Source organism: Macaca mulatta, chromosome 16 (assembly GCF_049350105.2).
Source record: "Macaca mulatta isolate MMU2019108-1 chromosome 16, T2T-MMU8v2.0, whole genome shotgun sequence".
In the NCBI taxonomy this organism is placed as follows: domain Eukaryota; kingdom Metazoa; phylum Chordata; class Mammalia; order Primates; family Cercopithecidae; genus Macaca; species Macaca mulatta.
The window spans coordinates 75914992-75938597 of NC_133421.1; the positions used below are offsets into that span (position 1 = coordinate 75914992).

Consider the following 23606-nt stretch of genomic DNA (forward strand, 5'->3'; position numbering starts at 1 on the left):
CGTGATCCACCCGCCTCGGCCTCCCAAAGTGCTGGGATTACAGGCGTGAGCCACCGCACCCAGCCGGGTGCATTTTTAAATAAGGCGCATGATTATGTATTACTAGGATGTTAACTCATCCATTCTTTATAACAATAAAAAAATTAAAAGCAGAAGAGACAGGTTAAATTATAGTATATCCACATTACGGATTATCTGCAATTTAAAAGTCCACATGATACGGGTTTAAGACAAAGCTGAGTAAAAAAAGAGCAAGTCTCAGAACAGTACGTACAGTATGAGTCAATTTGTAATATTTTTGTTTTTGATTTGAGATGCAGTCTTGCTCTGTCGCCCAGGCTGCAGTGCAGTGGGGCAACATCAGCTCACTGCATCCTTCGCCTCCCGGGTTCAAGCGATTCTCCTGCCTTGGCCTCCCAAGTAGCTGGGACTACAGGCACCCACCACCATGCCCAGCTAATTTTTTGTATTTTTAGTAGAGACAGGGTTTCACCATATTCGCCAAGCTGGTCTCGAACTCCTGACCTTGTAATCCGCCCACCTTTCCCTCCCAAAGTGCTAGGATTACAGGTGTGAGCCACCGCACCAGGCCTGTAATTTCTTAATTATATAGGTGTGGATGTCTATTGTAAAATGATATGCACAAAATTGTTAATGGTGATTACCACTCAAAAGGACAGTGGGATAAAGAAGACACAGAGAGAAGGATTGTGACTTTTTACTCTAAATATTTCTATACTGAGGTTTTTATAAACATGTATTATATATAGAGATTGCGTAATTTTCTAAAATGAGGATAAAGACTGTACTAGTCATCTATTGCTGTATAACAAATTGCTACAAATTTAACAGCTTTAAACAACACACATAAATTTTCTCGTGTTTCTGCGGGTCAGAAGTCAAGGCACAGCTGAACTGGGTCCTCTGCTTAGGGCCACAGAAGGCTGTAATCATGATTGGACCAGGCCTGGGTTCTGATCTAGAAGCTCAACTAGGGAAGGATTCACTTCCCAGCTCATGTGGATGTCAGCAGCATTCAGTTCCTTATGACATACGATTCATGGCAGCTGCTTCTTCCAAAGCCAGCAAAGGGAATGACAGCAAGTCTACTTGAAGTAATATAATCCTGGGAATAATATCCCATTACCATTGCCATAATCTACTGGTTAGAAGCAAGTCACGGGTCCTGCCCACACTCAAGGGGAGGGGATTATATAAGGGTATGAACCCCAGAAGGAGGATCATGAAGACCACTATCAAGACAATTAAGGTCTTTACCAGACCTCCATGTTAAGTGTCTGAAGGCTGATCAGAAAGATAATATATATTGATATAGCTCATGATTGTAGATCTAAATGAAATTAACCAAACTATACATGCATGAGATCTAAGTCTATGGTCTCCTTAGCAACATTTTCTAAAGTTATGCTCCAAACTCAAATATAACTAAAATATTTCACTGTCTAGAAAATAGGCAGATAGGCCAGGCATGGTGGCTCATGCCTGTAATCCCAGCACTTTGGGAGACCAAGGTGGGCATATCACTTAAGGTCAGGAGTTCAACACCAGCCTGGCCAACATGGTGAAACCATGTCTCTACTAAACACAAAAATTAGCCAGGCATGGTGGTGCAAGCCTGTAGTCCCAGCTACTCTGGATGCTGAGGAAGCAGAATCGCTTGAACCTAGGAGGAGGAGGTTGCAGTGAGCCAAGACTGTGCCACTGCACTCTAGCCTGGGTGACAGAGTAAGACTCCATCTCAAAAAAAAAAAAGAAAAGAAAATAGGCAGATATTTGACATAAAAAATGCAGTAACAGATATATAATAGCAATGCTATATATAGAAAATATGGGTAATAAGATTATCTTAAACCAAGAAATATGAAAAATGAAAGCAAAGAGAGCAAGGACAGGACTACTAGTTAAGTGTTGAAGCTGTTTGGTGTGAAATGCTAAGTACACTAGTATATAATGTATACTTGGTGGAAAAAATAAAGTGTGAGAATAAGCCAGACGGAATATGACCTTACCATACTTCTAACAAGTTTGGAACAAGGCTATATACCATATCCTACAGGAAGAATAAAAGTAAAGGAAAGGTGCCATCTCTACTGAATAGGGAGTCCTAACAAAAAGGCTTCAAAAGGACTCTGCATCTTTAATAATATAAAAAGGCTAGGACACAAACAGCATAATCTAAAATGCCATTAGAAATACTTCACATACAAAAAGGTCTAAGTAAAGCAGGATTTTATAAAGTGATCAAAAAAGAAACACTAAGGGGGAAAAATCTTTTAAGATTAAAGAGGTTTTTCAAAGGACAAGTTGAAGTGGCTGTAAAATTTATGAGGCAGCATTAAACTTCAGTTCTAAGTAACAATAAATTATTCACTATAAAAACATACATGTGTCAAATATTATAAGCCTCTTAAACTTTTTAAAACAATTTCTTGCAGAACTGATTAGATATATTAGGTCAAGATTAGCAGATACTAACTTTTTCATTAGCACACTATGATCACTCAGAGTAAAGGGGTAAATTTAGAAAAGAAATAAGAAGACAGAACCATCAACAGCCAATACACTACCACATGTGATCTGATGTCATACATGATCTATATTTCACCGTAAAATCAGTTTTCTTGGCTTTAGCTAAAGTAAATGTTATTTTTAAATGCCTTCATGTATGTAAAAACTACAAAAATCTGTTAACTAATGTAAATCAAATTGAAATTTTAAAAATAATCAAGTTGAAACTATTAAATTAAAAGAAACATATGATACCCTGAGATCTTTTGTTTTGGCAGCCCTAATTGACCTTAATGATTCTGACATTTGACAGATGATATTTTAAGCATGTCCTTTCTAGCTCTTTCATTGTCATATTCCTCACAGTGTGTGAAGGCAATCGCTATAACCTACATCCAAGCTTCCCTCCATGTTTTCTAAAATTTATGCTTCCCTCAACATTTTCTGAAATGTTAAAAAGAAAAAAAAAATCCTTTTATGCCATTTCCTCTGCCACAATATACCCGTCTCAAAGGGATTTTGTACCGATTAAATATGTGGCAGTGTCTAACACAACCTACTCGTTCATGCATGCATTCACTCTTGAATATAGATACTTACAGAATTCCTAACATGTTCCTGCCCAGTGCTAGGGGCTGGAAATATAGCAAATATGGCAAACAGCAGAAACACAAGTTCCTACCTCATGAAATTTACAATCTAGCACACAGGACAGATAGTAAGCCTCTACGCATAGGATGAAGGCAGCAAAGAAACACAGAGGGCCGGGCGCGGTGGCTCAAGCCTGTAATCCCAGCACTTTGGGAGGCCGAGACGGGCGCATCACGAGGTCAGGAGATCGAGACCATCCTGGCTAACATGGTGAAACCCCGTCTCTACTAATAATACAAAAAACTAGCCGGGCGAGGTGGCGGGCGCCTGTAGTCCCAGCTACTCCGGAGGCTGAGGCAGGAAGGAGAATGGCGTAAACCCGGGAGGCGGAGCTTGCAGTGAGCTGAGATCCGGCCACTGCACTCCAGCCCGGGCTACAGAGCAAGACTCCGTCTCAAAAAAAAAAAAAAAAAAAAAAAGAAACACAGAGTACTAAAGAAGTAAATAACGGGGTCACCTAAACTGCCCTGGGATATGAGATAAGGCTTTTTTCACGTTGCGATCTCTGAAGGATGGGTGGACTCACCAGGGTCACAAGAGTGCCTGCTTTTCCCATTACTTATTATATAACCGACAACGAATGCCTCATACTCTAGCGATCCTTTTGCATTAAAATGTCATTTAATAACAGGTGACCAACAAAGAGAATTAAGTTATTTTTTACAATTCTGGGGATTTTACTATGGTTTCATTTCTCAAAAAAGTCAATGAGTAACAGGTGAAGGATATTCTCATTGTATTTTCTCAAACTTTATCCTGTGTTCCAAAGAAGAAAAAAATATATTCACCTGGACTCCCTGGAAATCTCAAGTCTATTTCCTATCCTGAATGCTTTTCTTATACACACCCGAATCCTTGCAAATATTTCCATGACTATGCATAGCCACTGCATTCAAACTATCCATGTGCTCATCTCTCTCCCCCACTCATCTAAAGCAGTGGTTATAAATCAAATGTCCGGAGGACTTAACAGATGAGTGATTTACTGCCAGATATAAGGATATCCTTCACTTCTACAAAGACATAGTGTCTGTCTCTCTCCTTCTGTTTTTTGTTCACAGATGGGGTCTCACTCTATTGCTCAGGCTGGCCTCACACTCCTGGGCCCAAGCTATTCTTCTGCTTCCACCTCTTGAATAGCTAGGACCACAGATGCACAGCTGTGCCCAACCCTCTCCCCTTCTTAAATCACAAGATCCCTCTTTCCTACCTTTCTTCTTTCACTTGACAGAACATAAAATTAGAAAAACAAACACTTCATTTTCCTCTTAACTCTACTTAAAGGGGAAAAAAAAAAAAAACTCAAGCTCAATAACAGATGCAATAGACATCAAATTTGGTGTCAGGAATTAGCAGGAAATCATGAAGGCATACACTAATGGGGGTAACCAAGTACTACTTAGCTCCAACCTGGGGCTGTCTCCTGGAAAGATTTCTAGGTGTCCAGTTTTAAAGAGAAGCCAGAAAGTTGGGCTTTTATATGAAATCCCCCAAATGTTAATTTTGACAACTCAGTTAAAATTGTTAAAGACATTGTTGAAGTCCAACAAAACAAATCTACGATTCATTCAGTCCTGGAAGATCACAAATTTTCAAACTATGCTCTAAGCTCTAAGATACAGGAAACTACTTTAGTTCACCTTTATACCATAAACTCCACATACATTACATCTAGAAAGGAACCCAGAATTTAGCTGGACTCTTAGCAGATATTTTGGCAAACAACTGATGTCTTTTGCAGCAAAACTAAGAATTATATTTTTCAGACCACAATCTCTTTACACCTCCATATAAAGAGATTGCTTCGAAGGCTACAAAAACTGTACAATTATACCTCTTCTAATTGTAATTCTCCTATGAATGTAAAAATAAGTATTTTAACACCACACTTCCTACAGACTCATCTATTCGTTTCTTTTTACTCTTCTGAACATGCCCTTAATTATTTCACCTCTTCCTTTTTGCCTCCCCATTCTGTTTCTCCTTTCTACTGAAATAATTTTATATGGACTGGATCTCTCGCTTTTATCTTTTTCAACCATGATATCTCAGGTCTGAAAAACATATAAACAGACTACATCAACTGTGGAGACATTTCAAATTACTAATAACATTTCTAGATCTGTTTAACGAATAAACCAAAAAAATTATAGTGGACAAGAAAGATTATACTGTTAACAGAAACGAATTTCTAAAATTAAAATTATCAAGAGAATGATGAGGAGTGAAGTATAAAGTATGGTACATGGTAATTGACACTGTCCTGTATTTTAACATTTCAAGGAATAAGGCCAAATGGAAAAGTAAAAATTTGATAAAAGTCCAAATTTAAATCTATCCCTTCCCTGAAGCCAAAAATTAGGCCACCATAATAATGGCCTTTTGGTACATTTCAAAAATTCAGAAATTTTTTTTGCAGTAAAAAAACCTATTTAAGTTTAATACTCAAGAAAGCACAGTCCAATGGGGTTTACGCTTACATTCATTATACCATTAAGTGAAAACAAATACTGTTCAAGTTGGATTTGCAGGATATTATATTTTGTTCAAGTTATTGATAACGCTTTTAATGTATGCTTGTCATAAAGGAAAATACATAATTGTGTCATTTAAAGATGCTCAGGGACCACTTGTCAAGCAATCAAAAATATATATGAAAGTTAATAGGTATCTATTAAATGGCTAAAAATATAAAATAATCTTGAATGTGCACTTAAGGGAAAAGTAAACTACTTACTATTAAAAAAAAAAAAAAAAAGGAAAAACAGAATGTATAAATCAGCTCCAAAGACAGACTAAATGATGAAACACATTCAAAATCCCATTCTCTTAGCATACCTGTAGACATCAGTTGGCGACTGTACCAAAGTGTTATCTTCTCCAGAAGAAAGTTTCCATGATTCATTTAATTTGCGTTCACTTGTCTCCAGCTCACCCAGTACCCAGGCTGGTAATCCCTCTGGGCTTGAACCTTTTGCTTGTGCTGGATTTGGTTCATCAAAATAGATGGACTGATTTTTAAAAATTAGAAAAATTATTCTTTCAAAATGTACTACAATAAAACCACTAAAATTTCCATCAAGTTTCAAGTTTGATAACAGCCTTTCAAATACTCAAATTCAATTACATTCAAACATTTAAAAAATTCAATATACAATGAATTATGAGATATTAAAATACATTAAGTGATAACATATTTACATTTTAGTTGCACTCTACTGTCTAAGAAATACAATAAACATAAGCACATAACAGATAAATCTGATAGTTACGTGTATATTACAAAAGGAATATTAGTTAAATATGAAAAGTTAAATACAAAGTTTTTTTTTAATTATGTGCTATCTTATCTCTTTCTGTAATCACTAACTACTTTACACACACACAAAAAAAGAAATCAGTGGGAAGAGAAACACAAAACAATGCAACCCAGGAATTAAAATTAGGAATCCCTTGACAAGATGGGAACAGCAGAGTGAAAAACCTGGGATTTAGTTCTGGTCATACTACTAACTAGCTAGGAAACCCAAGAGAGTTCTCTAAACTTTCTCATCATTATGATTTGTTAAAACAAGCCCTTCCCTTTGACTCTATGAAATTAAGTGTGAATGGGAAAACATGATACAATATACTCATGTCTTCACATCTAGATGTGCTTCATAATGTTCTACCTTTACACATTTCTAAAGAAAACTCTGCATTGACTGCACACCTCTGCAACAATTCTCCCAGTCCTACAGACAAAATCCTCAAGGCACTGTTCTTTAGGGAGGATGACACAAGACCCTCCACTCCATATGGGACATGCACAGAAATTTCTTTTAAATGATATAGTCATTAAAACTTTTGGCATTGTGCCACAGAAAACAGGAATTATTCTCTAATGTTCAGCATGCCACTTGACTAAACTATGCTTTAAGTAAACTGATAAAATATAAAAAGTTTTAAAATACATCACACAGAATTCCGCAGTTCATTGAAAAAATACATATATATGCTAATAGCAACTACCAAAGTTACCAATACCAGGTACTCCAGATCTCTCAAGTACCGGCACTCAAATGTCACACAAACCAAGGTATATTTTATGGTTACAAGGACCAGGACAGTGACAATTTATCCACCAAGCATAATCATAACTGCCTTTGCAATAAAGTTGATTTTGACAATGAAATTAACTTAAGTACAGAAAATGACTTTTAAACTCCAACTTATTACTGTCATTTTATTAGAGTAGAAAGAATTTTTACAAATCACGCACTTCAACTTCTCATGAATGTTTAAATAATGTATATGAGTTTAAAAACTAGAATGTACTGAATTACATAAAAATTACCATTATAATCCAGTGAACATTAATAAAAAGTAAAGCTCAATATAAATTCATTTTCAGTTTTTTAGAAATATTATTGAATATTGAGGGATAAATAAATCAATAAGGATACTCCTCTTATAAGCAATACATGTATTTTATCAAAGGTGGAAAAAAATGAATCAAGAAGAAAAAAACAATTTTAATGTATTACCTAGCACATACAACCTAATAGTATTACCATTCCCCAAAGGGATGGTAACTTGATGCTTTTTATAAAAAATGAAACTTACATATATATATTTTTGTTGTTGTTGTTCATTGATACCTACCATGTATGAAGGTAGAATTTTTAGCGTCCCGGGTTCAGGTCGGTGTGTAAAAGGGCCTTCAAGCACACCTCGTTTAAGCATATGCAATAACAATTTTGCATACAGGTTCCGATTCTTCCTCCCCATTATTCCTGCACCTGTTCCTGAAGGCTCACACAGCTTTCTAATCCAAAGAGCACACCTCTGCCGTTCTACAAATACATAAGAACTATTAGAAACTTGATTTTTTATAAAATGAAACATTCTATTACAAAGACCTATAATAGCACCTGCTTTAGTCTAAAAGAAGGACCAACAAACCTTTTCTGTTAAAGGCCAGAGAGTATATACTTTAGGCTTCATGGGCCATATGAGATCTGGCACAACTACGCTGCCACTGTAGCGTGAAAGCACTCAGAGACTGTAGGTAAACAAAGGGCATGACTATGTTTCAATAAAACCCGACAAAAAAGACTGTGGGCGGGAGTTGGTCCATGGGCCACTGTCTGCTAACTCCTGGTCTACCATTTAATGTTATTAGGTAATTGGTTAATGAGAAAGACAAACGCAAAGAAACATTTTCACAAAAATAAAATCTCTAGATTATCATTAAATAACTTTTTAAATTTTTAATTATTGTGAGTACACAGTAGATATATATATTTAGGCAGTACACGAGATATTTTGACACAGGCATGTAATGTATAATAATCACATCAGGATAAATGGGGTATCTATCCATCACCTCAAGCATCTATCCTTTGTGTTACAAACAATCCAATTATACTTAGTTATTTTTAAATATGCCATTAAATTATTACTGACTGTAGTCACTCTGTTGTGCTGTCAAATACTAGGTCTTACTCACTCTATGTGTTTGTACCCATTAACCATCCCCACTTCCCTCTGTACCCATCCTTCCCAGCCTCTGGAAACCATTCTTCTCTCTATCTTCATGAGTTCAATTGTTTTAATTTTTAGCTCCCACAAATTACTGAGAATATGTGAAGATTGTCTTTCTGTGCCTAGCTTATTTCACTTAACATAATGTCTCCCAGTTCCAGCCATGTTGTTGCAAATGACAGGGTCTCCTTTTTTATGGCTGAATAGTACTCCATTGTGTATATGTATCACATTTTCTTTATCCATTTGTCTGTTGATGGACACTTAGGTTGCTTCCAAATCTTGGCTATTGTGAACAGTGATGCCACAAACATGGGAGTGCAGATATCTCTTCAATACACTAATTTCCTTTCTTTTGGGTATATAACTAGCAGTGGGACTGCTGGATCACATGGTAGCTCTATTTTCTAGTTTTTCTGAGGAACCTCAAACTCTTCTCCATAGTCACTCCACTAATTTGTATTCCCATCAAAAATGCAAGAGAGTTCCCTTTTCTCCACATCCTTGCCAGCATTTGTTATTGCCTGTCTTTGGATGAAAGTCATTTTAACTGGGATGAAATAATATCTCACTGTAGTTTTCATCTGCGTTGCTCTGATGATCAATGATGTTGAACATCTTGTCATACGTCTGTTTACCATTTGTATGTCTTCTTTTGAGAAATGTCTATTTAGATCTTTTGCCCATTTTTAAATCAGATTATTTGATTTTTTTGTATAGAGTTGTTTGAGCTCCTTATATATTCTGGTTATTCCCTTCTCAGATGAAAAGTTTGAAAAGACCTTCTCTCATTCGCTGGATTGTATTTTCACTTTGTTGATTGTCTCCTTTGCAGAAACGTTTTAATTTAATGAGATCCCCTTTGTCCACTGTTGCTTTGGTTGCCTGTGCTTTTGGAGTATTACTCAAGAAATCTTTGCCCAGACCAATATCCTGGAGATTTTCCCCAATGTTTTCTTTTAGTAGTTTCCTTGTTTGAGGTCTTAGATTTCAGCCTTCAATCTATTTTTATTTTTGTATATGGTGGGAGACAGGGGTCTAGTTTCATTCTTCTGTATATGGATATTGAAAACTTGATATCCATATACGGAAGAATGCCTTTAAAAATGTTTGTATTTTTTGCTGTGAAAATTATGTAATCAGAGAACAAACTCATGAAATATTGGGATTACTTTGTACAAGAAGAAAATTCAGTAAAATTCATCAGTGAAGCCATCAAGTCCAGGGCTTTTCTTTGCTGGGAGACTTTGTATAAATAAATTTCTGTGATAAAATTTTGTTATAATTTTGCATCTCTAAAATAATTTTAGATATATTGAAAAATCTTTCTACAATTTTAATTATGTAAACCTTGAAAGAGATAAAATGCAATCTCTGATTTATCTAAGCATTTTCAAATAACTCTAAAATTAAATCTTGAATGTTTTATTTATGAAATTCAATAATATCCAGGGAGTTGTAGCTGATCGGTTGAGGGTTTTAACATCTTTAAAAATAACGGAGCACTATTTACATGCCATTTTGTAAAATAATTATTCTTTTCAAAATCTACCTAAAAATTACAGCACAGTTTAATCCACATATAAAGGTCTATATTATCTTGCCATGACACAGGATTATTTTAGGTCTCATGAAAACTATTCTGGTAATAATTTTTTATCAGTCTAAGTCAATTTGAGGATTACATATCTAATGCAAATCATAAATCTGCTCTAATCTTTTAGTTTACCAAGGTCATATTCATTTATTGTTTTATATACAAAAATCACTAAGACCAGATTTACTATGGTGCAAATATCATTTCAGGTTGGAAACCTATGCCTTTAAAAATTTGGGCCGGGCGCGGTGGCTCAAGCCTGTAATCCCAGCACTTTGGGAGGCCGAGGCGGGTGGATCACGAGGTCAGGAGATCGAGACTATCCTGGCTAACATGGTGAAACCCCGTCTCTACTAAAAATACAAAAAACTAGCCGGGCGTGGTGGCGGGTGCCTGTAGTCTCAGCTACTTGGGAGGCTGAGGCGGGAGAATGGCGTGAACCCGGGAGGCGGAGCTTGCAGTGAGCCGAGATCACACCACTGCACTCCAGCCTGGGAGACACAGCGAGACTCCGTCTCAAAAAAAAAAAAAAAAATTTGTGTATATTTTGCTGTGAAAATTATATAATCACGAAACAAACTTCATGAAATATTGGGAACACCATGAACATGAAGAAAATACAAAAGCGTGGCCGGGCGCGGTGGCTCAGGCCTGTAATCCCAGCGCTTTGGGAGGAGGCCAAGGCAGGCGGATTACAAGGTCAGAAGATCGAGACCACCCTGGCTAACACGGTGAAACCCCATCTCTACTAAAAATACAAAAAATTAGCCGGGCGAGGTGGCGGGCCCCTGTAGTCCCAGCTACTCGGGAGGCTGAGGCAGGAGAATGGCGGGAACCTAGGAGGTGGAGCTTGCAGTGAGCCGAGATGGTGCCACTGCACTCCAGCCTGGGCAACAGAGTGAGACTCTGTCTAAAAAAAAAAAAAAAAAAAAAAAAAAAAAAAACAAAAAAAAAAAAAAAAAAAACAAAAAAAACAAAAATGCAAAAGTGAAACTGATAAACTTAAGTAAATAGTTCTTTAATCTACATACTTTCCACATCCCATAGAAAATTTAAATCTATATAATATTCTAATGCTCAGAATTTAGTGCAATTTGGTTAATGAAAGAATGCATTCCTCTATGTAGAATAATAGGAAAACCCATTATCACAAGTAGAATTTAGCAATAAGATGTAATTTATTATTAATTTCTAGTTCTTGATTAAGATGTGAGTTTCAGATTGCTTATTATAAACTAAATAAAAGAAAGCCATGGATGTACCAATACTGACAACATGTCAAGGAATCAAAGATTACAATTAATGAATTTTATGTAGCTAAAATCTTTTTTTTTTTTCTTCTGAGATGGAGTCTCGCTCTGTCGCTCAGGCTGGAGTGCACTGGCATGATCTCGGATCACTGCAAGCTCTGCCTCCCAGGTTCATGCCATTCCCCTGCCTCAGTTTCCCAAGTAGCTGGGACTACAGGTGCCCACCACCATGCCCGTCCAATTTTTTTTTTATATTTTTAGTAGAGACGGGGTTTCACCATGTTAGCCAGGATGGTCTCAATCTCCTGACCTCATGATCCGCCCGCCTCGGCCTCCCAAAGTACTGGGATTACAGACATGAGCCACCGCGCGGGCCTGGCCCCTAAAACCCTTTTTTTAAAGAAGATAAAATATGAGGATGGTTTGATTTGAAATACATTTACAATGAGAAATTTTAATACAAATGTTTTCTAATCAGCAAATCTAAGACAAAAAGAAAAAAAGGTAGTGAATATCAGAAGAGGATGCAATATAAAAATATCATTAGATATCATTCAAATAATCATGAACGAGTCATGGGACATGAAATATTCATTTGAAAAATAGCAGAGGAAGAAAGAAGAAGTTAAAGCCTGACAAGGTCAAGAGAAGAAGGCAGAGGAGGAGATCTTCAAGGGAAGACCATGCAACTTACCCAGGACTAGGAAAGGCTTATGAAGGCCCTAGAACAATAGGTGACCACAGAATGCATCATTTATATCTCATACTCCCTGCTCCTAACACAACTCCCTGGAATAAATACAATAGTCTCCACTTATCCATGGTTTTACTTTCCTGTTTCAGTCACCCACACTCGAATGCAGTCCAAAAATAGATGAGTACAGTACAATAAGATATTTGAAAGAGGGAAATTACTTTCACACAATTTTTATTACAGTATATTGTTATAATTGTTCTAGCTATTGTTGTTAATCTCATACTGTACCTAATTGATAAACTAAATTCAATCATCAGTGTGTATGTATAGGAAAAGACAGAGTGTATATAGGTTTTAGTACTATCAGCTGTTTCAGGCAGCCTCTGGGGGTCTTGGAACATATTCCTCAAGATAAGGGGAGATTACTATATTTAATACTGAGTCAGTTCCTCACTGAATATAGAGTCCACTCAGACATCTCAGCGAAACAGGCAACTTGGAAAAAGTAAAAGCCATAGTTTCTTGATCTCACTCCAAACCTACCCCTCAAAAGCTACCAAGTCACATTTACCTTTACAGGCAATCTTACACCTACTATGGCTTAGAGAATCTTCCCAGTCCCCAAAATTCTCTCCAATTGCTCTCTAGTGCCTTAAGTTACATGAAAATTCTCTAACTTGAGAAAAAGACTTTCATTCCATAATTAGAAATAACAGGCCAGGAACTGGAGACAAGATAGCAATAAAACTTTATTCACACTGGATTTTGTTCTGCCAACCAATAAGCATAAAAGACCAATAGATTATTTTCTGCTTTGATAGACACAAGGGCCGGAGAACAGGAGAACAGTAGGCTCCTCCTGTCTCTGGCCCTTTCCATAGAAAGAAGAAAAATTTGCGAGAAAAATTTCCGTAGAGAAAAGGAAAAGATGTGAGAAAAAAGGTTGTAGCTAACTTTAGAGATCCATGTGCTATAAGCCCATGACATGTGAGAGGAGGCATCACAATAAGATCTTTCCATAGTTTGGCAGGACATTACCACTGAATTTCTATCTACCCTTGAACAACTCGGTGCAAACAGTCCCATGTCAATGGCAAAAATTTTTACTAGAGAAATTCAGGTTTTCTTCCATGTTGATAGTTCATTGGTTTGACTAAATAATATAAAGAAAAAAATTAATCTTAAGAATCTAATTTTCAAATGTAATCTTACCTGTCCTATGGGGTAATTTTAGAACATAGGGCTTCATATCAACCACAAAGTGATCAAATTCAGCATCCAGCTTCTCCCATTTTTCTTCTTCACTTCCCACTTCCATAATCCAATCTGTAAAATATTTTAAATCAAAATATTAAGGATATGTATGCTGAAAACTACAAAATTCTGATGAGAGAGATTTTTTTAAAACTGAGTTAAATATCAGTTCTCCCCAAATTGACCTGTAGATTTAATGCAATTCCAATCAAAACCTAGCCGTATTATTTGTAGAGATAAGCTTAATTCTAAAATTTACATGCAAAGGTAAAGGAACTACAGAGTCCAAACAATTTTGAAAAAGTACAAAGTTGGAGAACTTATACATTACCAGATGTTAAGATGTACTCCAAAGCCACAGTATTGGTGAAAGGACAGACAGATCAATGGAAAAGATTAGAGAGTCCAGAAACAGACCAAAACAAATATGAACAACTGATTTTCAACAAAGGTGTGATCCATGAAGAAATGACAGTTATTACAACAAATGATGTCATAACAACTGGATATCCATATACAAAAAAAAAAAAAAGAACCTCAACCTAAACTTCATCCTATATATAAAAATTAACTCAATCTGAATCACAGACCTAAGTGTAAAAATGTAAAACTATAAAACTCTCAGAAGAAAGCATGGGAGGAAATCTTTGCAAACTTGAGTAAGGCAAAGATATCTTATATACAACATTAAAAGCACTGTCCACAAAAGGAAAACCTGGCTGGGCATGATGGTTCATGCCTGTAATCCCAGAACTTTGAGAAGCCCAGGCAGGAAGAATGCTTGAGCCCAGGAGTTAAAGACCAGCCTGGGAAACATGGTGAGACCCCATCTCTACAAAATAACAATTAAAAATTAGCCAGGTGTAGTGGCATGTACCTGTAGTCCCAGCTACTTGGGACGCTGAGGTAGGAGGATTGCTTAAAAGTGTGAGAGGTCAAGGCTGCAGTGGGCCATGATTGCACCACCAAACTAGCCTTGGTGACACAGCAAGACCCTATCTCAAAAATAAAAAATAAAGCTGATACATTGAACTGCACAAAAAAATAAAAACTGTTCTGCAAAGGACTCTGTTAAGGAATTGAGAAGATAAGCCACAGACCAGAACAAAATATTTGCAAATCATACATCTCATATGAGACTTGTATCGAGAATACATAAGGAACTCTCAAAACTCAACAATCAGAAAACAAACTACGCCAATAATCAGCCAAAAAATATAAGTCCCTTTACCAAAGAAGAAATACAGATGGCAAGTAAGCACATGACAAGATGCTCGACATTAGTCACTACAGAAATGCAAATTAAAAACTATACTGAGACACCACTAACGTTAAAAATGCAAACAATACCAAGTGCTGGTGAGGATGTACAACAACAGGAACTCTCATGCATTGCTGGTAGAAATACAAAATAGTACAGGCACTCTGGAAAACAGTTTGGCAGTTTCTTACAAAAATAAACATACACTCAGCCTATGACCCAGAAATTCCACTCCCAGGTATTCAAGTGAAAAGAAAAATCTATATACACACAAAAATCCAAGGGTGATTTTTTAAAAATAACCAACAAACAACTGAAAAAAGCCCAAATGTCCCTCAACTGGGGACTAGATAAACTGTGGCATATCCACACAATAACATAGTACTTGGCAACAGAAAGGAATGAACTACTGATACACACACAACTTCAAATCCTTATGCTAAGTGAACGAAGCCCTTCTCAAAAGGCCGCATACTGTCTAATTCCATTTGTGTGACACTCTAGAAAAGGCAAACAGTATAGGCATAAAGAACAGATCAGCAGCTCACAGGGTTAGCAGTGGGGGCAGAGTCTGAACATAAAGAGATGGCACAAGGAAACAATTTGGCGTGTTGGAATTGTTTGGTACACTATCAATGGAGGAAGTTATAAGAACCTACACGTGTGTAAAAACTGATAGAACTATATGCCAAATAAAAATGCATTTGCATTTGCTGTACATAAATTTAATTTTTTTTTTGAGACGGAGTCTTGCTCTGTTGCCCAGGCTACAGAGTGCAATGACACAGTCTTGGCTCACTGCAGCCTCCCGAGTAGCTGGGAATACAGGCGTGTGCTACTTTGCCCAGCTAATTTGTTTGATAATTTTAGTAGAGACGGAGTTTCACCATGTTGGCCAGGCTGGTCTTGAACTCCTGACCTCAAGTTATCCGCCTGCAGTGAGCTGAGATCATGTCACTGCACTCCAGCCTGGGTGACAAGAACAAAGTTCAGTCTCAAAAAAAAAAATTGAAAATGAAAAATAAATAGAAATTTTAAAACAAATTACATCATATTCACGAATTATATCTACTTAGTTCCAACTTATCAAAAGTTTCACACCATTATCAGAATTGAAAATTTAAATTACTAGAATTGAAAAATAAGTAAAGCAACATCTTTGGCTTAGGCTTAGAGTAATTATAGTGTGCCTATCAGTTATATAAATTATTGCAAAGGTAACCAAGGTGACGGACGCTGCAGTGAGCTGAGATCGCACCGTTGCACTCCAGCCTGGGCCACAGAGCAAAACTGTCTCAAAAAAATAAATAATTTCCAAGGTAAAAAAGAAGTAAATTGGGTGACTCTTGCTTATAGCTACAATCTACATTTGGATCATGTCTTTTATTAAACTCACCCATGTTGTCTCTTTTTAAACTTGTTTCTTTTTGGACAGCTACAAAATGGGCTAAGACTTTCTCAGGTGCTTACCTACCCTAGAGTCAGCAAACATAACCAAGCCACAAGTATTAAAAGGTCTGGGAAAAAAAGGAGTCCCAACTGCCAAGGAAAGAATACACTTCTTTCATATCACACTCCTTGCCAAACAAAACAAACGTTCTTGGAAGTTGTGTAAAATCCATTTTGGTCAATCAAATCACATTTTAAATATATTGTGGGTCATTAAAGAAAACTGGAAATGTCGACAAATAAAAAAGGTTTACAGGTGCACGCTTTCTCCGGCTTTCACGTGTGGATGTTTTGACAGGAGCCTTCCCTGACTCTGCCCGTAGCTTGGTGTGTGCTTTAGAAACAAACCTCAGTGTATTCTCTGGCCCGGCCCTACCATTTCCGTACCATTTCCATGGTTGTTTCACAGAGGAGGAAGCTAAGACTTACGTGAGGTGAAATCACTGACGTAGGTTCTTAGGGGACAGTGACAGCTGGGCCTGAAAACTGCACAAATTATTAATACCATGCATTTCACTAAGCTGCAGCCTGACCACTGTGGTGAGGCTCATGGAATTTAATGTGCCTCTTCTATCTTATTTTGACTCATCTTAAAATATTAAAGACAAATAAAAATAGCCGTGCAATGATTAGAAGAGTTGTTCACATTTACTTATGTCGTTCTCTTGAACACTTAAAAATAATTAACTCAGAAACACAGGGTAGCATCCTACATGGGGCGGTGCTGGGCTAGGGCCTCTCCAAGCGGCCTAGGACTTTCTGCAAACCAACCAGCGCCCTGGTTCTGTCCCCGCAAATCCAGCTGATTGTTCGAGACTCTTTTCTGGGACGGAATTGAAAACTCCAGCGGCGCCGTTCCTGGCAGTCCCTTCCTCGGCCCGCCGAGGCCCAGGCCCAGGCCGCGCTCCTACCTTGTCCAGGACACAGATTTCCTCTCCCAGTCGCAAACCCTTGGGTCAGACTCCTGGACCATGTCAGACCGATCAAACCGGCTGATCAAACTTTACTCAGAACTTTCCCAAGCCGTCCCGACCTGGACTGCGCTCTGCCTACCGGGGACACCACAGCGGACAGCGCCGGGACCCCCGGGGCGCGCGCCCCCCAGGCCCGGAGAACGGGCCCAGGGCCTAAGGGCGACGCCCCTCCCCGAACGGGCCCGCAAGGGCGGGGCGGCGGCCACTGGCGCAAAATTCTACTCGAGAACCTGGTGGGAAGGGCGGGGGAAGGAAATTCGGAAAAAATGAGAACCTGGCACCACCACACGCAAGCTTTCCGCTCGGCCGCCGCCGCCGCCGACGCCGCCCGGCCCAAACGGTTTCAAATCCTTGCGGGCCGCTGCCTGGCCGCCGCCCAGCAGCCCGGGGGCGGGGACTTTCGCTCTGGCATTTCCCCGCCCCCTACTCCACCCCTCCAGCCTGCGGTGCCGTTGCCATGGCGACGTTCCCGGCGGCGGAGACCACCGGTGCCCCAGGCTGGGGGCGGAGACTTCCGCGCGGGCATTTCTCCGCCCATCCGCGATGGCGTGTGCGCGGCTCTGTTGCCATGGCGACGCTCCCGCTTGCCTAGCAGCGGCCAGACTCGCACCAGAGCTTCCTGGCCCCTTGGTGGGTCCCAGGTCGAAGCTTCCGGAATAACCCGACTGCAGTTTGAATGCTGCAGCCCTCCCGCATCCCGCGCAGAGTCACTTATGATCACGTTAGGGGCCGTGGCGAAAGAATAAGGGCACAGAAAATGGGGCGGCTGGAGGATGCTCAAGAAGGGGTGATCCGTTATGTGGACAGACGTCAGAGTTGAATGAGTCTCAAGTGAAAATTTCCTCACTCTCTGATACATCAAAACCCAAGTCAAATTCTTTAAATGGTTCTTTTTAAAACCTATCCCACTGGACGTAAACACCAACAGCTCTTCCTTGTCCCAAAGACAAATCATGCTAAGGAAAATAAAGGGTACAGAATGTTTTTAAGAATGTTTAGTTTTGAAAAGCATATTTGAACATGTTTATAGCTAAGGAATGATCTATAATCCAGATCATTAGTACTGAGAATCAAGGATGCAAAATCAAGCATGCAATTGCAGGAATTTAACCAGTCAGTGAATACATTAAAGATTGATAAACTAACCGGGCGCAGTGGCTCACGCCTGAATCCCAGCACTTTGGGTGGCCAAGGCGGGCGGATCGGGGGCTCAGGAGATCGAGACCATCCGGGCTAACACGGTAGAACCCCGTCTCTACTAAAAATACAAAAAATTAACCAGGCGTGGTGGCACACTCTTGTAATCCCAGTTACTCGGGAGGCTGAGGCAGGAGAACCGCTCGAACCCGGGAAGCAGAGGTGGCAGTGAGCCGAGATTCCACCACTGCACTCTAGCCTGGGCAACAGAGCGAGACTCTGTCAAAAAAAAAAAAAAAAAAAAAAAAAAAAAAGATAAACTACCCCACTCCAACCTCAGGAGGAGGAGGATATTGGTCAAAAGATACAAAATTTAAGTTAGATGGGAGGAATAAGTCCAAGAAATCTATTGTACAACGTGGTGACCGTAGTAAATGACAATGTATTGTGTCCTTGAAAATTGCTAAAAGAGTGCATCTTAAGTGTTCTCATCACAAAACTGGTAAGTATGTGAAGCAATGCTTATGTTAATTAGCTTGATTTAGTCATTTCACAATGTGCATAATAAATATATGCAGTTTTTAGAATCATAAACTGCATTGCTGAAAGAATATGAAATGAATTTGACAAATGGTGTCTAAATGAATATGAAAAGAAAAACAGAAGATAAATAACTAGAAGATAAATCAAGGAAAAAATGTAATGAGCTCAAGCTCATCTCAGAGGAAATAACTATAGCAGAAAAAATATAACTGAAAATGAAAAATGTCTTTAAATATTTCCTCTACTTAAGTGAAAATAGGATGAGATCTCCCTTCCCACTTTTAAGAACACACTGATTGTCACTTTTTTCATTTTTATATATATCATTTTTATTTATGTATTTTTCATTTATATATATACACACATGCAAATAAAAACATTAAGATATGCACACAGAGTTTTATTATTTATGTTATGCATATATAACATGAAAGGGATACCAGCTTGAGCCTGAGCTGTGTTCACCTTGGAACTCAAGCCTATATGTCACATTTAGATGACTGGTAGGCAAGGTTCACTTGGAACCTCCTTACCTGAGAATCAAGGAACCTCCCAGAAAGTAAGTCATCCTGGCTGGGCACAGTGGCTCACGCCTGTAATCCCAGCACTTTGGGAGGCTGAGGTGGGTGGATCATGAGGTCAGGAGTTCAAGACCAGTCTGGCCAATATGGTGAAATCCCGTCTCTACTAAAAATACAAAAATTAGAAGGCATGGTGGTGGACGCCTGTGGTCCCAGCTACTCAGGAGGCTGAGTCAGGAGAATCGCTTGAACCCAGGAGGCAGAGGTTGCAGTGAACCAAGATCGCGCCATTGCACTCTAGCCTGCGTAATAGAGTGAGACTCTATTTTGAAAAAAAAGAACAAGTAAGTCACCCTAAAGAGATCTGGTTCAATGGCAATATGCGAAATTGAAGGGGAAGGTGATGCTGCATGAAGCACAGCACTGGCCATAAATTGCCCTTCATGTAGCATCTTCCTCGTTGTATAAGAGTGTGATTCCTGATCTTACAGTGTGAAGAACTTCCTCTGAGAATTTTCTTTTTTCTGTTTTTAGAGGCAGAGCCTGGCTCTGTCACCTAGGCTGGAGTGCAGTGGTGTGATCATAGCTCACCACAGTCTCCAACTCCTGAGCTCAAGCAATCCTCCACCTCAGCCTTCCAAGTAGCTCAGTCAGAGACAGAGTACTATGATCGGGTAGTTCCATCATATACAAAGCACCCATGTGACTCACTCTGGGGACCTCTACAAATATTTGGGAAGAAATTGCTGAACTCAGAGCCTATTCAGGAACCTCAAGGATGAAGCCAGATAAATATTCTCTTGTCGCCCAGGCGCGGTGGCTCATGCCTATAATCCCAGCACTTTGGGAGGCCGAGGCGGGCAGATCACGAGGTCAGGAGATCGAGACCATCCTGGCTAACACGGTGAAACCCCATCTCTACTAAAAATACAAAAAATTAGGAGGATGAGGCAGGAGAATGGTGTGAACCTGGGAGGTGGAGCTTGCAGTGAGTGGATATCACACCACTGCACTCCAGCCTGGGCAACAGAGTGAGACTCCGTCTCAAAAAAAAAAAAAAAAAAAAAAAAAAAACTCCTTGTCACTGTTGACAAGAATGAAGACGATACCTGTTAGATTCACCATTGCACAGACAACACCTTACAGTGTACCTAGCACATAGAGACAATCCATAAATGTTCATTGAATCACCAAATGAATGCACATTAGTTTTCGTGCTTTTCTCTGCACATGTGGTAGAATATGGCCACCCTATGCACAAAGCTTCCAGTCGAGAAGCCCGGAAGACTAACTTTTCTGAATATAAATCTCTTGCTACGGAGAGTGAAACTGAGTAGTCTAATTTGAATCAGGTAAGCACAATTAGTCCAAAGAGATATGGCCAGGAGATTGGGCCTCCTATTGTATAACATGACTTTCTTAGCTCATCTTTGCACTTTGGGGAGAGGGATTTGGGTTATTTTCTCAGAGGACGGAACTGATGGGTAACCCCAAATAGTTCTAACTACAACAAAGATTCTGGACTTGTAAGAAAAAAGATAAGTCTCCGCCCTCCAAAAATGTATGAGATAGTAGAAGGTCATAAGACCAAATAACCACATTTCGACTCAGATTATGTCACCTGGCTTAAAAGGTATATAAATAATGTGGCTGGGCACAATGGCTTACGCCTGTAATCCCAGCACTGTGGGAGGCCAAGGTGGGCGGATCACAAGATCAGGAGTTCGAGATCAGCCTGACCAACATGGTGAAATCCCATCTCTACTAAAAATACAAAAGCCAGGCATGGTGGTGGGCGCCTGTAATCCCAGCTACTCAGGAGGCTGAGGCAGGAGAATCGCTTGAATCCAGGAGGCATAGGTTGCAGTGAGCCGAGATCGTGCCACTGCACTGCAGCCTGGGCGACAGAGTGAGACTCTGTCTCAAGAAAAAAAAAAAAAAAAGGTATATAAATCATGTTATGGGATAGAGAGGAAATAAAGAAAACACTGTGCTGTGATTATAGGAAAATATATACAGAACCTTGTTTTATCTTTGATAAAAAAGATAGTGACATTGAAACACTATTTCCATTGCAAATATTGTTTCCTAACAGCTACAAATGACTTAAATGAAAGTAGGTTTGATTCAAAAACAAACGACATCTTGCCTCAATTTTTAAAAATCAAATGGTGACATTGTTGATAATGGTAGTATAAAGAGGATCCTAAAAAAAAAATTGTTTTTCTTTCCTGTGTGGGAAGATAATTGTGCTATACTTCCCATGTTGAAAGGGACCTACTTATTTTCAAAATACAAACTTAAGAATTAGTCTAGATGACATTGAACAATGTGAATTCAATTATTCTCAACAACAAAAATCCATAGGAAAATGTGAGCTTTTATTAATTAGAAAGATAATAATTATTCATATGTAATTTGAACTAACCTACATCTTGAAGGATTAAATCTGATAATCTGTATACATATATATATATATATTTTTTTTTTAAGACAGAGTTTTGCTCTTGTTGCTCAGGCTGGAGTGCAGTGACACTCTTACTGCAACCTCTGCCTCCCAGCTTCAAGCGATTCTCCTACCTCAGCCTCCCCAGTAGCTGGAATTACAGGCATGTGCCACCATACCCGGCTAATTTTTTGTATTTTTAGTAGAGATGGGGTTTCTCCATGTTAGTCAGGCTGGTCTCGAACTCCCGACCTCAGGTGATCCACCGCCTTGGCCTCCCAAAGTGCTGGGATTACAGGCGTGAGCCACCACGCCTGGCCAATCTCTATAATTTAAACTCTTGCTCCATAAAATTAAAGTAACTGTAGTAGGAGACCTAGAGATTACTTTGGTTTGTTTAAGCCACTGTTACCTTTGCAAAGTGAAATGTAAACCTGAGGGAAGAGGAAGAGCCTGGGCCTGATGGAGCCCCAGGGAAATTGCTGCCGCTGCTGGTGTTTGCAGGTCTCGGGGAGCCAGGCCTGGGCGGGGTGTGTCTCGATGCCAGAGCTGGTGAAGGTGCAGAAGCTGGTGGTCCACCCCCTGGTGCTGCTCAGTGTGGTGGATCATTTCAACCAAATCGGCAAGGCTGGAAACCAGAAGTAAGTTGTTGGTGTGCTTTTGGGGTCATGGCAAAAGAAAGTACTTGATATATCAAACAGTGTGCAGTTCCTTTTGATGAAGATGACAAAGACAATTCTGTGTGGTTTTTAGACCATGATTATTTGGAAAACGTGTATGGAATGTTTAAGAAAAGTCAATGCCAGAGAAAGAATAGTTGGCTGGTACCACACAGGCCCTAAAATACACATGAATGACATTACCATCAATGAACTCATGAAAAGATACTATCCTAACTCGGTATTGGGTCATTATTGACGTGAATCCAAAGGACCTAGAGTTGCCCACAGAAGCGTACGTTTCAGTGGAAGAAGTCCGTGATGATGGAACTCCAACCTTGAAAACATTTGAACACGTGACCAGTGAAATTGGAGCAGAGTAAGCTGAGGAAGTTGGAGTTGAACACTTGTTACAGGACATCAAAGACACGACGGTGGGCGCTCTGTCCCAGCGGATCACAAATCAGGTCCATGGTTTGAAGGGACTGAACTCCAAGCTTCTGGATATCAGGAGCTACCTGGAAGAAGTAGCCACAGGCAAGCTGCCCATCCACCACCAGATCATCTACGAGCTGCAGGACATCTTCAGCCTGCTGCCAGACATGAGCCTGCAGGAGCCTCTTAAGGCCTTTTACCTGAGGACCAAGGACCAGATGGTGGTAGTGTACTTGGCCTCACTGATCCATTCTGTGGTTGCTCTGCACAACCTCATCAACAAGATTGCCAACCAGGATGGAGACAAGAAAGAAAGGCAGGAAAAAGAAAACAGCAAAAAGATAGAAAAGTTGATAAGGAGAAAGATAAAGATAAGGAAAAGAGTGATGTAAAGAAAGAGGAGAAAAAGGAAAACGTGTATTAAACAGCTTTTTTATACCTGTAATCCCAGCATTTTGGGAGGCCAAGGCGGGCGGATCACCCAAAGTCGGGAGTTCAAGACCAGCCTGACCAACATGGAGAAACTCCATCTCTACTAAAATCACAAAATTAGCCGGGCATGGTGGCGCACGCCTATAATCCAGCTACTCAGGAGGCTGAGGCAGGAGAATCGCTTGAACCTGGGAGGCGGAGGTTGCAGGGAGCCAAGATCACACCATTGCACTCCAGCCTAGGCA

General features: G+C 39.4%; 1 protein-coding gene and 2 pseudogenes across 23 annotated transcripts in view; 2 read left to right on the plus strand and 1 right to left on the minus strand.

Annotated features, from left to right (window-relative positions):
* CEP112 (centrosomal protein 112) overlaps positions 1 to 17712 on the minus strand; it is a 535678-nt gene extending 517966 nt beyond the window's left edge. For 13 of the 23 annotated variants that reach the window (XM_077972556.1, XM_077972553.1, XM_077972559.1 and 10 more), the window contains exons 1-4: positions 17463 to 17712; positions 13463 to 13576; positions 7825 to 8015; positions 6019 to 6191 (exon numbers count right to left, since the gene is read on the minus strand). In XM_077972556.1, coding sequence (XP_077828682.1) covers positions 6019 to 6191; positions 7825 to 8015; positions 13463 to 13568 — 470 coding nt within the window. In that variant the 5' untranslated portion in view covers positions 13569 to 13576; positions 17463 to 17712. Of the gene's footprint in view, positions 1 to 6018; positions 6192 to 7824; positions 8016 to 13462; positions 13577 to 17125 lie in introns of all 23 variants that reach the window. The other 10 variants (XM_077972557.1, XM_077972555.1, XM_077972560.1 and 7 more) reach the window with 1 other exon arrangement.
* The window catches only part of LOC144335895 (B-cell CLL/lymphoma 7 protein family member C pseudogene), a 45839-nt pseudogene continuing 39666 nt past the window's right edge, over positions 17434 to 23606 (plus strand).
* Positions 22149 to 23501, plus strand: LOC718396 (26S proteasome non-ATPase regulatory subunit 7 pseudogene; annotated as a pseudogene).